This window comes from Lycium ferocissimum, chromosome 7 (genome assembly GCF_029784015.1).
Source record: "Lycium ferocissimum isolate CSIRO_LF1 chromosome 7, AGI_CSIRO_Lferr_CH_V1, whole genome shotgun sequence".
Taxonomy (NCBI): Eukaryota; Viridiplantae; Streptophyta; class Magnoliopsida; order Solanales; family Solanaceae; genus Lycium; species Lycium ferocissimum.
In genome coordinates, this window is record NC_081348.1 from 10642041 (window position 1) to 10657123 (window position 15083).

General features: G+C 35.5%; 2 protein-coding genes across 2 annotated transcripts; one reads left to right on the plus strand and one right to left on the minus strand.

Moving 5' to 3' along the window:
- The first annotated feature begins 374 nt into the window (after positions 1-374).
- LOC132063320 (uncharacterized) lies at positions 375-7097 on the plus strand. Its single transcript, XM_059455805.1, has 7 exons — positions 375-528; positions 1202-1268; positions 1406-1563; positions 1667-1737; positions 4159-4224; positions 6196-6296; positions 6541-7097. Exons 1-7 carry the CDS (start codon positions 491-493, stop codon positions 6835-6837), a joined length of 798 nt encoding a protein of 265 aa, XP_059311788.1. The 5' UTR covers positions 375-490; the 3' UTR covers positions 6838-7097.
- A 1463-nt stretch (positions 7098-8560) lies between these two features.
- On the minus strand, positions 8561-11971 carry LOC132063321 (pentatricopeptide repeat-containing protein At1g02370, mitochondrial-like). Its single transcript, XM_059455806.1, has 2 exons — positions 11650-11971; positions 8561-9958 (listed from the first exon to the last, which is right to left on the minus strand). Exons 1-2 carry the CDS (start codon positions 11881-11883, stop codon positions 8726-8728), a joined length of 1467 nt encoding a protein of 488 aa, XP_059311789.1. The 5' UTR covers positions 11884-11971; the 3' UTR covers positions 8561-8725.
- Positions 11972-15083: the final 3112 nt, after the last annotated feature.

Below are 15083 nucleotides of genomic sequence, written 5' to 3' on the forward strand. Positions count from 1 at the left end.
CCCTGACAGCCACCAGCAGTTAGTTTCGGATTTTAGATTCTTGTTACAACTCATTGCGGAACAAACGATGATTCTTTTTTCTTTTCTTTGTGCTTTAGTAGGCGTTAGGCTATAGATTCCAAATATTTTTCACTTTATTAGGAATTTATAGAGTTGGAGTTGAAGATAGAGTTGTGTTTGGTTATACTTTCTGCAATTGGAACAATTTTCATGTTTGAAAAGTGAGTTGAGAAACGTGTTATAAGCTGTTTTCCAAATTTGAAATACAACTTCAAGTTGAATTTGGAATTTCATGGTCAAGCACTGATTTTCAAATAAAGTGAAAAATTATTCCGGAAAAAAGTTAGAAATGATTGGTACGGCTGACCCAACGAGCTTCTGATTGAAGCATAGTTGATTAATTGATTGATTTTATTTACTGGGAGGAGTTTGAGCACAAGATTCTTTCGTTCTTTTGCAGGCGTCACATGATGGCAAAGAGGTTTTCTTCATGTTGCAAGTTGACGGGGATTACACATATTCTGAAGGGTATGGATTTTTCAAATGTTAGAAAAAGAGACCTTCATGCTTTATGACAATTTGTATTTCCTGCTTAATTAGGAAAAGAAAGGATATAGGTAGATATTCAAAGAAATGTCAAGTTTAATTTTTTTTGAAATGTAAAGGAGCGTTAGTTTAGAGGTAAATTCTTGATTTTATGACTTACTTTACGTCGGCCATTAACTCGCAACATCCTCCTTTATCCAGACATGGGAATGGTAATGTGAAGCTCGCATAGGTGGAGTTTGGGATTTGATGGGTAGTTGATTGGTCAATTGATTGATTGATTAGCTTTAGAGGTGGAGACTCTTCAATTAAGTAGTAAGATCAAATAAATTTGGTCAGACTGAAAGAGTAACAGTAATTTGGGGAAGAGACTGTATTTCCATGTCATCCAGTTATTTAATATGCCTATGCTGATCTAAAATATTAGCAGTTTGATCATTTATGAGAACCCACGTTAGTTAGGTAAAGGTTTGAGTTTTGACTTGAATAACAAAAGCTCATTGGTGCTTTCGTGCCTTCTTCTTCACCATCATCTATGCAGTTAATTTTACTGTAGGAATGTTTGCGATATTTAGTTGTTGCTTCTCAAACAATGTCTGACATCTTTTTCCTTGTTTGAGACCCTTAATTCTCACATTTTTATTGCTCACTTCAGATTCAGTAACAAGACTGCATCAGTTGCTTTTATGTTCCAAATTGGTGAAAATGCATCTTATCATAGAGTAAGTGGCTTCAGTATCTATTCCCTCCCCCAACCCTCTTTTTCTTCTTCCCTTTCTTTATCCCACTTCTTCATGTTAAATGCTATGAACTGCTAATGAATAACGTCTGACAAGTTGTTCTACTTCATTATTTCAAGATGGGAGGATGTGAAGAAGGACCTGATACTTGCACGAACAAGTCATGCAAGGGCCATGAAGTTGACCTTATGCATTTCTCAATAGGAAAGGCGGCAATTCCTGGAAGACTCTATGGAGGGAACCTGGTAGACAACAGTGAGGGAAATGGGGGTGACAGGTAACCAACTGGTTCTGCACACTTTGTAGCACTTCACGACAAATTTTGTGCCATTAAATTAGTAAAGAAGTACTAATTCATTTCTGTTGGCACACTAGGACAGGTTTGGTCATTTGGTTGATCTATATGGTTGGAACCCACACTGCCGTTATTTAGATGGCTTTGGTCCTTCAGGTATGATTTGGGTTTTTGTTTCTAAGTACATTTTTTCCTTGAGAGGCTTCAGTCTTTGTCTCACATCTGTATAACTGGATAGTGGATAGTATAGTTAATAGTTTCTTTTTTTTTAATCAGTAGTGTTGATACTGGTTTAGTTGCATTCTATTGTATTGAGACACAGAAATGAACATAGAACTGTAAAAGGCTCGTCAAGTAGCAAGGAAGTTGTGAAATGCATATTAGCTAATTGCCTAATTTTTATCATGATGAGCAACATTTTGACTTGGATTAAGAAATAGATCTTGTATTGCTGGGATTAAGACATGCCTTTTGTTTATCAACACCTCTGGTTTTTTATTTTGTTATTTTGCAATTGTGTGTCTTTCTGTTTGTATTGGATTTGTGTCTTGTATCATTCTTTAACTAATTTTGCATTGAACTCTGCCACCCACCCCCTAAAGGAACTGCTGCCAAACAGTGTATATATTGGTCCTTCCTTCACTGAGTGTCATTGGATCTACTTTCCATGAGGAAATAAGGTTGCAAATTTTGACAGGGTCATTATTCTCAACAACCTGCAAAATTTGTCTGAGTAAAATTGACTGGGATGGAAGATAATTCTCCTGTACTGAGGGAAATTTCATCTTGAGGGATATACAAAAAGAATGTTCATGGTTGTCCCTTTGATGGTTAAATTTTTGCTAAAAGCAAAAGACATAAATTGATCCTTAAACTTGTCCCCAAAAGTCATTTTCACACTTAAACTATCCTGGCGACTCATTACACACCTAATATATTTCAAAGTGATATTTTTTGCGCCCTAGAAGCTGATGTGGCAAAAACAAAAGTTATAATTCAAAAATAGGCAAGTGAAGTCAAAATTAAAATAAAAAATAATTTTTAAATAATCGAAAAACTTTTAACTTTTCTTCTCTTTCTTCTTTCTTTTCTTCTCCCGTGAATGGCAGTTCTCTGCCATGGACACAACCTTCACTTCTCCATTTATATACTGTCATCGCCACCTCCATTGCCACCCTGGGTGGTCCACCCATGTTAACATATAACTACCAACTTCTATCCCATCTTTCTTAAAGTTGAATTCTTAACATTATCAAAGTTCAAGCATTGAAAACAGTGACCCATAAACACACAATTCACCCTTACGTTCATATTCTTGACTAGCCAACTGATGTTTGAATTTTTTTGTCTAATTAGGAAGGTAATATGAGATGAGTTGGTAAGCTACTGAGGAATTAAGAACACAATGTCTCTCGTGTTTGAAAATCCAATTAATCTGCGTGTTATTGACGTAGAAACAATGGCAATCTGAGTTTGACACTAGATTTTATTTCGCACCTAATTCTTACTTTCTTTCAAATCGAGCTTGTTCCTTTTCCTCCGGACAAGCTCGTATGGTTTTCATGGCTTTTCTCGGAAAAGAAAAGATGACAAAAACTATGTTGTTCAAATCAAATGAGCTGATGTATTTTGGTTGAGATCCAAATTTGTTGTGTAAGATTGTGCGGAATGGAAAAATGAAGAAGATCGGAAAAAATGGAAGCTCGCCGGAAAATATTGAAGCTCGTCGGAAACAATGGTGGTTTGTATAATTTAATTTGTATAAGACACAATTTGACCTTCCGTTTGTTATGTATTATAAACAACCCATTAATTAAATGTGTTTTAAAAAAAAAAAAGGAATGGCGTTGGTGAGGGAAAAGATAGCGGAGATGGTTGGCGTGGGAGTTACATCTGGTAGCAGGAAAGAGAAAAGAGAGAAACGGAGACAGAAGAAGAAAGAGAAAAGAAAAAAAAAAACATAAAAGGATAAACAAAAAATAAAAATTAGAGGATTTTCGACGTGGCACTGATGTGGCATTGATGTGGCGAGAGAGTGTGTACACTCTCCCCTAATGCAACTGGTTTTATGTGCATCAGGGGTAAAAAATATCACTTTGAAATATATTAGGTGTGTAATGGATCGCCAGGATAGTTTAAGATCGCCAGGATAGTTTAAGTGTGAAAATGACTTTTGGGGACAAGTTTAAGGGTCAATTTATGTCTTTTGCCTTTGCTAAACAAGATGAGTTTTAGGTATATATACATCTAAGTCAAACATGGTGGGTTCTGCTGTCACACATTGATCGTTATGGTTAATTGGTTCTCACTTTGACTGCTAAATATTGTAGCAGTTGTGATTCATGTGTCAATGCGAGTAAAATCTGGTGGAAACTGAGGTCTGTCTGTTTTCTAGATGCAGGATATGTCGTTTGTTCTTTTATTTTCTTGGTAGGAATTTGTCAATTAGCTGATCTCTTAGCTTGGAGATGCCATTTTAGTATCCAAACTGCAGAATTATATTGCTTATGTTTCAACCAAAAAAAAAAGATCTCTTTTTCCTGCTGGTCTGCTTATTGATTTCTCCTTGTATAACAGCGAATGATACTAGTGCTCAGAATGATTGGAAAGGAACATGGTGGCACAGTAGCTTGACTCACTCTGGTAAACAACGATATGGCTTCTAATCCCTGAACATTTTGTCCTTCTCTCACTTGTGTATATTTTATTTGTTCTTCTGTAGTAAAATAAAATTAGGAAGAAATTAAGCTACTTTCTTATCTAGCCTATAGCATGTGGCATAAATATGTTAGGAAGCTTAATAGAACAGTTGTGAAACTGTAGTGGTTGGAAGTGCAAAAACAAATGGGCTCGTAGAACAGAACAAATAGTTACTTTTTAACCTGAAGCACAGAAGGGTTTATAAACAGATTGTTTTGAGTGAACAGTAAAATATAACCACTCCACTTCAGATAACAGTCTTAAAAGATCAAAAGTTATAAGCCAGTTTCACTGACTTTCTGCGATTCAATTGGCTGTTTGATGTCATTGATCTAAGAAATTGACCATATAAAGTCATCCTCTTCTTCTGTTGCACAACCTTCTCTCTTTCCAGATTCTCAACTGAACTGCCAGACACCTCTTTGTGACTTTGAAATGATGCCAGCTAAGGCTTGTGTGGAATGTTTTAATGTCCTTTGTATGCACCATTTTGAAATGTATTTCCTTTCGAAGATGAAATCTCTGGCATGTAGTCAGCCCCAACTTATTTTGGATTGGGGGATAGTGATTGATTAATTGATAGTACTGTGGAGGAGTTCAAGGGAACTAACTTTGAAGACAATTACTAATATTCATCTCAACATATACTTTTATCACCATAGATCTTCTATGAAAAACACTGATTTGCGTCCCCAGTGCTTAGTTCAAGCGGCAAAGGTTGAGGGACTTGTGACTTAGGTCACAGGTTCGAGCCCTGCGTCATGAGAACTAAGCTCGTAATTAAATTGAGAAGAGTAGTGGGGAAGGTTTATTATCGCCGAGTTTCAAGGGCTGCAGTTGGTCCTAAGAGTTGGCCCAGATGGATTTCTTGATCACAAAAAAATGTTGATTTGCAAATATCTTAGGGCCTCATTGCAGAAGATGATAAATTGGGAAACAAAAAAAATCTAAGTATTAGATAGAAGCTGGGGACTGGATTACTGAAACTGCTGAGGCATCATGTGCTGCGAGTCAACTGGGAAACAGCAGTAAGAGTGAGGTGTACTTTGCCAAATCATATGTGGTGTAAAATAGTCCATCTTGTTCCTTTTTACACCTTCAATCATCGCAATGTCAAACTTACAAATCTACATAGACAATGACTAAACCTTCTCAGGCGTTATCGTCCATTAGATTCTTTTTGAGCTCCTACCACGTGCACTTATCTTGGAATAGTTTACCAGTTAAGGCATGAAAGTCTTAGTAAAGTTCTTTTCATTCATGCTAATCCAAGGATAAGAGAGAGACTCGTTACAACTTTTCTGCATTCAAAAATAGTATAGCTGGATGACAGGAAAAATTATTTGCTGTAATCAGTAGAGATCTCTATGCCTCCACTGAGATAGAATGCTCTTTCCAACTTTGGTCTCTGTGAGGACCATGACTACCACTAATCTAGAAAATAAGAGGTTCTCGAAGGTTTCAATGGTAATGATGTCCAGAAACTCACAGTTGTTGTACAGTATCCAGTTTTTGAAAGGCAGTATTTGGAATGAGGAGAACAGAGGAAAAATACTATATCTTTATTGGACTTCCTCAGTTACCTAAGATTTAGCGTTAGGCACTGAATTTTTATATCCTAAACGTTGTACATACGCCAGACTGTGATGTTTCCAGTCATGAAAATCTCTTACTTATCAGAGAAAGAAATTAGAGGAAGATAATCTTGTATTGCAGGCAGTGTCCTTGGTTGTGTTCTATACCTCTATGTTGGACCACTGTGGCTTCCCATTGCGGAAGCTGTCGACTTGTCAAGCAAATTATGCTAGGAACCCTATGTTAGTAAATTTTGATTGTTGTTAGTTATTATTATGCCTTAAAGCTCTTGCCTTTTGCTGCCTTTATCCCAACACCTAATACTTGAAATTGAAACAGGTTTTGTTAAGGATGACAGCCCATATTCGTCCAGCAACCAATCCGGTGCATATAATTTTGAATTTTCCAGGCCGCTGAGAACAATGGATCGCCTTCAACAGGTAACAAAGTGCTAATTTGACTTTTGTAATTGATGGTGATTCTGTTGCAGTTGATATTCCCTCTGGCAGTAAACTTCAGAGTAGTTTGTTCTTTCTGTTTACATGCATTTGTTATTTGCACAACTTTAACTTGCAAGAAGACAACTGTTGTCAAACACCGTTTCCCTTCTGTCTGCCAAATCAGCCCTTTAATATCAACTGAGATGTAGTTGATTGATTTTGGGGGGCATGGATTTTTTTACAGGATGCTCAGTTCACAATTGGCAAAACAAGTAAAATGTCTGTGGCATTTTGGTACCCTGTGGATGGAAAACCGTGGCACGGGTCTGGTCACTTTTCAATTAGCTGCGAGTGGATACAGTTGGATATCTGGCCAGATAGTTCTGAGCTGACCAAGGTGCCACAGAGAAGTCCTTGGGATGCTGCTACAGCATTCTCTCTTCTCATTTCAGTAGTGGCTTTTTGTATATCCGTCTTTGTTGGGCATAGAGTCTCAAGAACCAACAACAACATCCCTTTTACACCGATGAACGATCTTTAAAACTGGGGGCTAGTTCCTGCAGATGGGGAAAAAAAAAAAACAATTTGCAACTATTTTCTTCCTATAACTAGTCAACTAGGTAATACGTGTGCATTCTTTTTCCAAGATTCTTTATTTTACACTTACAATTGGAATTCATGGTGAGACAAGCTTTTTAGCTTTTGTGGTGATGTCGGAAGTTCATTCTTATATATGCTCTAATTTCTACTGTTGCTCAACAACAGTTGATCCTATATATAATCTGAGTTTTTTCCCAAGCACTTAAGGTTCCCTCTTTTTTTGAATTGCCTTCTTTATACGTAATTAGTTTCTAAATGTTATCATGTATCTTTTGCAAAAAGGTATACACATTTAAAACTGTGAAAACTCCATTTATATAGTTTTCTTGCCATTTTCCAGAATCTTTCCCGGTTATTTAATATCATCTTGAATATTAATACTCCTCTACAGCCACTTCTCCTAAACATTATCAAAGTTCTGACTCAAATTAATAATTGTAGAGCTGTTCTTATTACGGTTTATGAGATTAGGCGCCTGTATTGCCGGAAAATAAGGATTAAATCTTTTAATTAGCGGTTCAATTTCTCGATTTTTCAGCAAAAAGCCATAGTAATCCATTATTTATTTCAAAATTTCGGGATCTTTCTAACTATTAGTATGTATTATCAGAAAATCTAGTTCTCGTTCTCATGACATGCAACAAAACGGAGAAAAAGTTAAAAGAAAAAGAAGATTATCAAATCGCCATTGTGTAGAGAAGAATATCTAGCCTGTTCACTGGGTATTGAAAAGGTGTATGATATGAAAAATGCATCAGTTAGTCGAGATGTGACCAAGGGAAAAAAATGGATTAAAGTTGTACACATTAATAGTATAAAATTATTTTTACACAATTAAGTAGTGTAGCATATAATAGTGGGTAACTATTTTATCACGTTAGCAATCATTGTTTAGGAAAACTAAAGTTACCTGTAATTGGTAATTACCTTATAATAACCTGATTATGGTAAGTTATTTTTTTGGTAAGTTTCAGTAGTGCAGGTACATCTTTTCATCTCCTTGGGAAGCTATGCATAAAAGTTTTCTCTACGACTAATTTTCTGTATAATCTTTTACATCATCAGAACTTAAACTTGAAATACTAAATGCCACCAAGCAGGGAGAAAGCTGCCCGCATTTACGTGTTCCCGGTGGGTCTTATCAACAGGAAAAAAAACCCAAACAAAGGCTAACCAAAATCCATGCAAAAAGGCTTGGAGCAGATACCAGGTGCAAAAGTCTTACTATTATCATATTACAATGTCATCGCATGAACCTTTTTTTAATAATCGTGGTGTTCAGATTAGCAAACGCACCTCAGCTAATTCCACGACCTACATGCTACCTCCCGCCAACCCAGGAAAACAGCTACCGAGTAACTCTATTCCCCAAAGCTTAAACAGATGGGAAAAATCTAAAAACTCCAAATCATTATACTAAAATGGTAATTGCATGAATCTTGAAAAGAAGGTGGAGAATTAAAGGGTTGAAACTGCCAGCGAGTGAAGGATATTTAACAGTTAAGTAAAAGCAAATACTTTTTTTTTTTTTTTTGAGAAGGAAAGAGCAAATATTGCCTGCTTAAAGGCATGAAAGAAAAAAACGTTGCTAAGACAACGTTTAAGTCACATGTCAAGCTCAGAGAGGCTGCTAGTAAGACAGGTATAAGGAAGATATCCAAGTCTGAGCAGAAGAAAAGAATACGAAAAAAGTGGAATGAAAGAATTACCATAGTATATTTGTCAAATGGTCTTGGACTCCTTAATATACTTCTTTAAAGATAGAGAGCACATATCTACACAAAAAGAAGATGGAAAAGAAACAAAACCATATGGTTAGATCCTTTTAGTTATCCAGGACAAACACTTTTAAGCAATTCTTCAAGCTCGCAACTCATTCCAATTCCATCTTCCTTAATTCTCAGCATCATATCGTCTGGTGTTCTGTTGGCAGCTACGTAAGTCTGAAGCAATGAACTATAGACATCACTATTAAGGCAATTCACCTTCTTCAGAAACTTGTAGAACTCCTCAGCACCATCAACATCTCTCTCTTCTACAAAATACTCGAGAAACTTATTTATGGTTTCGTTTTTTGGTCGCCATTTATTTTCCTTTAGCTGAGAGGCAATTGCTTCCATGCACAGCAGAGCATGATCAATTTGACGCTTCCTCAAATAGAAAAGCATGAACATTTCCCAAGCCAAGAAGAAAGGTCCGTCTGATCTTTTCAAAGCACAATGAAAGACTTTCTCTGCGTCGTTTAACATGTCATGCCTCAGATAAGCACCAATGACATTATTTGCCAGCCTCATATCATAAGTAGAGCAGTTTGATTCCCATTCCTCATAGCATTTCTCTAAACCATTTATGTCATTAAGCTTACCAAGGGACTGAAGCATGACAAGATAAGTAGAATTGGTTTTCTCCAAGAAACGCTTTAGAGAATCCCAAATACGATAAACCTCGCCTAAATTAGATATTCTGGCATGCAAACTAATCAAATAGTGGTAAGCCTCACGATTACGAGGATCCATCTCTTCCTCAAGCTTCTTTAGAGCTAACACAGCTTTTTCGTGAAGCCCAGCCTTAACATAGGCAACAGCCAAGTTACTATATGTGGTCCAATCGCACTCCTTAGCATTCTCCTGCTTTATCTCCTCGAAGACTCTTTCAACTCCTTCTATATCATCTAAACAAGAATAGCTATTCATCAAGATATTATACGAAAACGTGCATAGTGGAACCTTTCTGTTCTTCATTTCCTGTACCAAGGGGGGCACTTTTTCTGGTTGCCCTAGTCTCATATATAACGACATAAGATTGTTAAAGCCCAATGATTTAGATGTGAAATTCAATTGATCCATTTTCTCAAAGAGGGAAAACGCCTTGTCTGTCATTTTTTCAACACAGTAGCAATTCAAGAGTGCTCCATAAGTGCTTTGATTCTGCATGGATGGTGATAGGCTACCAAAGTATTTTTCAGCTGCAGCTATTCCTTGAACTTTTGCTATGAGATCCAATCGTACTCCATAGTCACCAAACGACAAGTTTATACCTCTTTTCTCCATCCACTCCATTATCTGCATCAATACATTGGAATATCAGCTCATGATATCCAAAATTATTTCAATTTTGGATATACTCCACCTGGAGGGCATAACTAAACAATGTCTGCACAAACATATTTCTTGAAAACAGTTGATAAATAAATATAATGCAATTGCGGCAGGTAAAAAATCTCCTCTCTGGAGCATAACTCCAATCAACTATGCGTTATCAGTTATCCAAAACTATTTTGGTTCGACTATAAGAATCTTACATGAACCTTCCACTATATTCAGGGCATTCATTCCAATACCCGCAAACAATTTGTGTCTTAAGACAAGCTTATTGCTTCTTGATATTTTTATACCTTACACAGAAACTGGTTAAGACTGAAAACATGCCCTGTGTAGTTGCTCTTCAGAAGGGAAAAGGAGTGGAGAAGAAATAATGAGCCAATATACTCTTATTCCTTAAAAGCAATCAAGAACTTCACAAAAACTGCAGTTTGAGAACGCTTTTCGCTTACAAATTGGAAAAGCCGAAGTTTGGCCTGTACTCTTTCAATACCCTACCATTGTCCTTACCAAGGCCTGTACTCTTTCAATACCCTACTATTGTCCTTACCAAGCATTCTCTTTTCACCATACCCTAAAGATTGTCATTCTAAACTTAATGTTCCAGGGGCAGAGCTAGGTTATGAACCCCTTCGGCGAAAAATTACACTGTATATACAAGGTTAAAATTATTTTTTTATGATAGTATATGTTGAACCCCCTTAGCTTCTTCGTGTCTTTACTTCTTTATATTTTTGAGCCCCCTTCGTAAAAATTCTGGCTCTGCCACTGAATGTTCCAATTCCCAAACTAGCAATAAATTATCTACACCTCAATCCCGAATTAGTTAGAGTCTGCTATATTAACCATCTAATATCCATTCTACTCCATTTGGACTCATTTGACTCTAATACTAAATATATTAGCCCCTATACTCCACAAATCTGGCAAACACCGTATAGATTAGTAGGATCAGTTATGTAAGTATATACATTCCATTTTAGTATTTTACCAGCTCATTTCATTCTATTACTCTCTCTGTCCCAATTTAAGTGTCTTAGTTTGACTAAGCACAAAATTTAAGAAAGAAAGAGAGACTTTTGAATCTTGTGCTCCTAAATTAAAGATGTGTGTAACGTAGTAAAATGTCATTTGAATCTTTTGGTTATAAACTTGTCATGTACTCCCTCCATTCACTTTTACTTGTCCACTTTCGCATATCAAGAGAAAAATAATTTATTTTTCTTGTTTTACCCTTAGCATTAATTACTAATTCCAAATCATTTTGCAAAATCATTAAGCCTATACACCAATTAATATGGGAATCTACTTCATTTATTATTTCTTAAGGGACATGCAAAGTCCATAGTGGACAAGTAAAAGTGAACGAAGGGAGTAGGATATTTGAATTGTCTAACTTACTAAATGTAGAAAGAATGTAGAAAGAGGGCACACTCTTTTCTGGGACAGACAAAAGAGGGAAGTAAGACATTTAATTTGGAAACGGATGGAGTAGTAAATATCTAAGGGTTCCGGAAAACATTCACATTTTTCCTTACACTGACAAGTCAAGTCTCTAACGAGGCTAAAAACAAAAGTTTCTTTGTAAGCAAGTAATCTAAAAGACAATAGTAAAACTTGGAGAGGTAAGGTAATAATGAAGGAGATTAAACCTCAAGGGCATGTTGGTATCTTTTATATTTACGGAGCTCCTTGACGCATTTTTCAAGTTCATACTTCTTGACAACTCTGCCTTCTCTCATGTACTCATTTATTGTTTCAGTAACTGACCCTTTTGTGGCTCCTAAAGCTGATAATCTCCGGTAGAGCCTCGAGTCTCTTCCACTCTGCTCCGCCGCCATGGTACATAGTCTTCTCAGGTTCACTCGGCTTAATTTCCGCATCATTTTTTGGCCCGATATTTGGTTTCAAGTATAACTGCACTTTACATGAGTTGAATCCTTGCGAGGGTTTTTAATAGGGTTTACCATTTTATCTTTCTTTTTCTTTCCATGACCCTCGGCTTTCTTTGTTTCGATTGCAGTATGTCTTTTTAGATGACCAAAAATAGTTTTTTCTCTTCAAATTAAAATGCTTTAATGGTCAAAAACTGTGGAGAAATATAACACATCTTTGACGGGACTTTTGGGGTGTGAGTTAAATTAGTATCTAATTTGACAAAAACACACACCTAAACGAGAATAATTAATAGTCGAGGTGTGTTTTGATATATAGTTGGTGATAGTTTAGATAGAACACTCGCACATCTAATAATTCAGATAAAATAACTCATGAAAAATGATAATCCGTATTTTTTAAGAATGATTATTATTTTCTCTAATTTATTTTAGATGGTTAAGTACTTTGTTTTACTTCTTCAAAATGCCCCCACTGTTATGAAATTATGAATGTCCATTTCTCAAATATAATGCTCCTTCCACCATGTTAATGGTTCTTCCTTTTTCTTCCACCATGTTAATGGCTCTCCCATTTGCTTCCACCATTTCATATATTAAATACATATGTATTACTATAAATAGAGGTATAAATTTTCATATGAGAGACACTTGTAACACATTTTGGAAGAATAGTAAAAATCTCTCCTCTTTTGTCATTCTATTTCTATGGTTTTCATCCATTAATATTGTTACTCTTTTAGCTTAGTTTTATAACACGTTATCAGCACGAGATTCTAACCAACTGAGTTAATAATCTCCAAACATGGGAACTTGAAGATTCCACCATTGCATGTCTGGAGATAAGGGAGAAGGTAGAACGTCCCAAAGAAAAACAAAGGTTTTATATCTTTGGAGAAATAAGAGGCTTATCATATGCCAATTCTAAGTACTATTGATTACTTAGTGGACAAATAGTAAGCCGGAGGTATCAGGTAAGCACTACTAATTAATGGGAGAAAAGGTAAATCTACTATATGATTATTTTTATTGAGTGTCAGCTTCTTCCTTGAACATTATGTATTTCATAAGTTATGCAGAAAGCCATTTGACTCATTTGGAAAGTCTACTACATAAATGAAGCTTGCTTCAAAAAGGCATGCACTTGAATTTAGATGCAAACAAAATTATCGTTAAAAATGGCTAATGCTATTTTAGTTACTGCTTATATATTATAGTGGTAGAATTTATTCTACAATAATTTTATAAATTGGATATCTCACGGTGCTTCATAGCTCCTAAAGCAGTAATTGCTTGAAGCCTGATATACTCTTAAAAGATATGTTAGAGAAAATTCTCTAAATTATATGTTTGCCTCGATTTTCGAAGTAGCAATATCTTAAAAGAAATTCTAAGCTATCACAATTTGATATGCTTAAGGCCTGCACGTTCAGATGATTGTGTTCCATTTCTGAAGAATGAGAACTTTTGATATAAGCTATAAATATAGATCCATTCCTTGAAGTGAATGTGATAATATGTGGTAAAGCCTATAAATATAAACGTGCATTTGATTGTGAAAATATCATGATTCATCTCCAGAAGAGGTAGAGTAATTGAGAAGAAATATTCTGAATATTATATGTTTTACTCCTGAAGTAGTAAACTCGAAAATTTGCTCCCGAAGTAGCAAAACTCTGGACCCTACTCCCGAAGTAGTAGAACTTTGAACTCAACTCCCGAAGTAGTATATCTTTGAAATCTACTCCCGAAGTAGTAGAACTTTGAAATTTACTCCTGAAGTAGTAAGACTTTAAATTTTACTCTCGAAGTAGTAAATATTTAAACTTTACTCCCGAAGTAGTAAAACTTTAAACTTTACTCCCGAGTTATAAAACTCCAAAACTTTAGTAAAGAATTAGCAAAATATCTGAGAAATTCTCTAAAGCAATGTCTTCTTGTGTTTGAGCAAAATAATGAGCTATTGATGAGCGTCGTATTTCAAGCACATTTAATTAATCAGGTTTCGTTCCCTGAAGTGAATGAACAAATACCACAACTTATCTCCTGAAGAGATAAAATACAAGGAATATACATGTTATTTTTGTGGTATGAAATTAAGGCATTGCAACACGTACCTGTCGTACGCAGAAACATCTTAAATAATTTTTTCAAAGTATCATTCTAAGGCAAAAGGGAGCAGAGTAGAATGGTTCTGCTATAACCCCATTAATACATTATGGTTAATTGTTATTGATTTCCTCGAAGGAAATAACAATTAATGTATTTTCCCGTGAAGGAATTAATAACTATGTGGTTGCCTCTTTGATACAAAATGTTCAGATGTTAATGATGAATCTCCCTGAAGGAGATGTTTGAAATATTGAAGTTTAGAATTCAATGTTTGTTTCGTGACACCAGTAGTGTCGAAATTTGCTTTCATGGTACCGAAGTATTTAAGAAATATTTGATAATAGAAATTAATGATCAAAGGCTCCGGAAGAGCTAATTATTTATTTGCAAGTATCATGACACTAGCGGTGTCCAAATAATATCTCGATCATGATAAATAAATTGAAGTCTCTTGAAGATGTTATATATGATAATACCATTCATTGTAGATCGTAATTGGTACGATCGGAACACCGTAGTAGACCCGAAGTTTACTAACAATAAAAATGGTTATCATATTGAGACTACAAATGATCGGAATATTAAATATCTTCAAGTTACTACGGGTAAGAAATACACATGTGAAATTTTACCCGAGCATGATGAGATCACATACCACGATAAACTAGAAGTTTATTGATATATAATTTCATGCAATAGTAAACCGAAGTTTATTAAAAGAAATAGCACTCGTCATAGTAAACTTGAAGTTTACGAGTTATAATTTTATCGGTTGACAAGACCATTTTGATCGTCCGATTTAAATCACGTGCTAATTGAGTATTAAAAACATATTGAAGAACTAGAAGATTCTTCAAGAATTTGTTTGTGTTGCTTGTTCTCATGATAAGTTGATTACACCGGCTAATGTTGGGGACCGAATCCCCAAAATTCGAAAAATATAAAAGGTGAATGTGGGCCCCTTCACTCGTAATGTGATGTCTTAAATAGATGCATCAATGAGACGGTCACATGTATGTTTATTGTCAAGTTTGACATTTACGAAGTTGCTCGCTCAAAATGATTGAGTTGGAAGCACA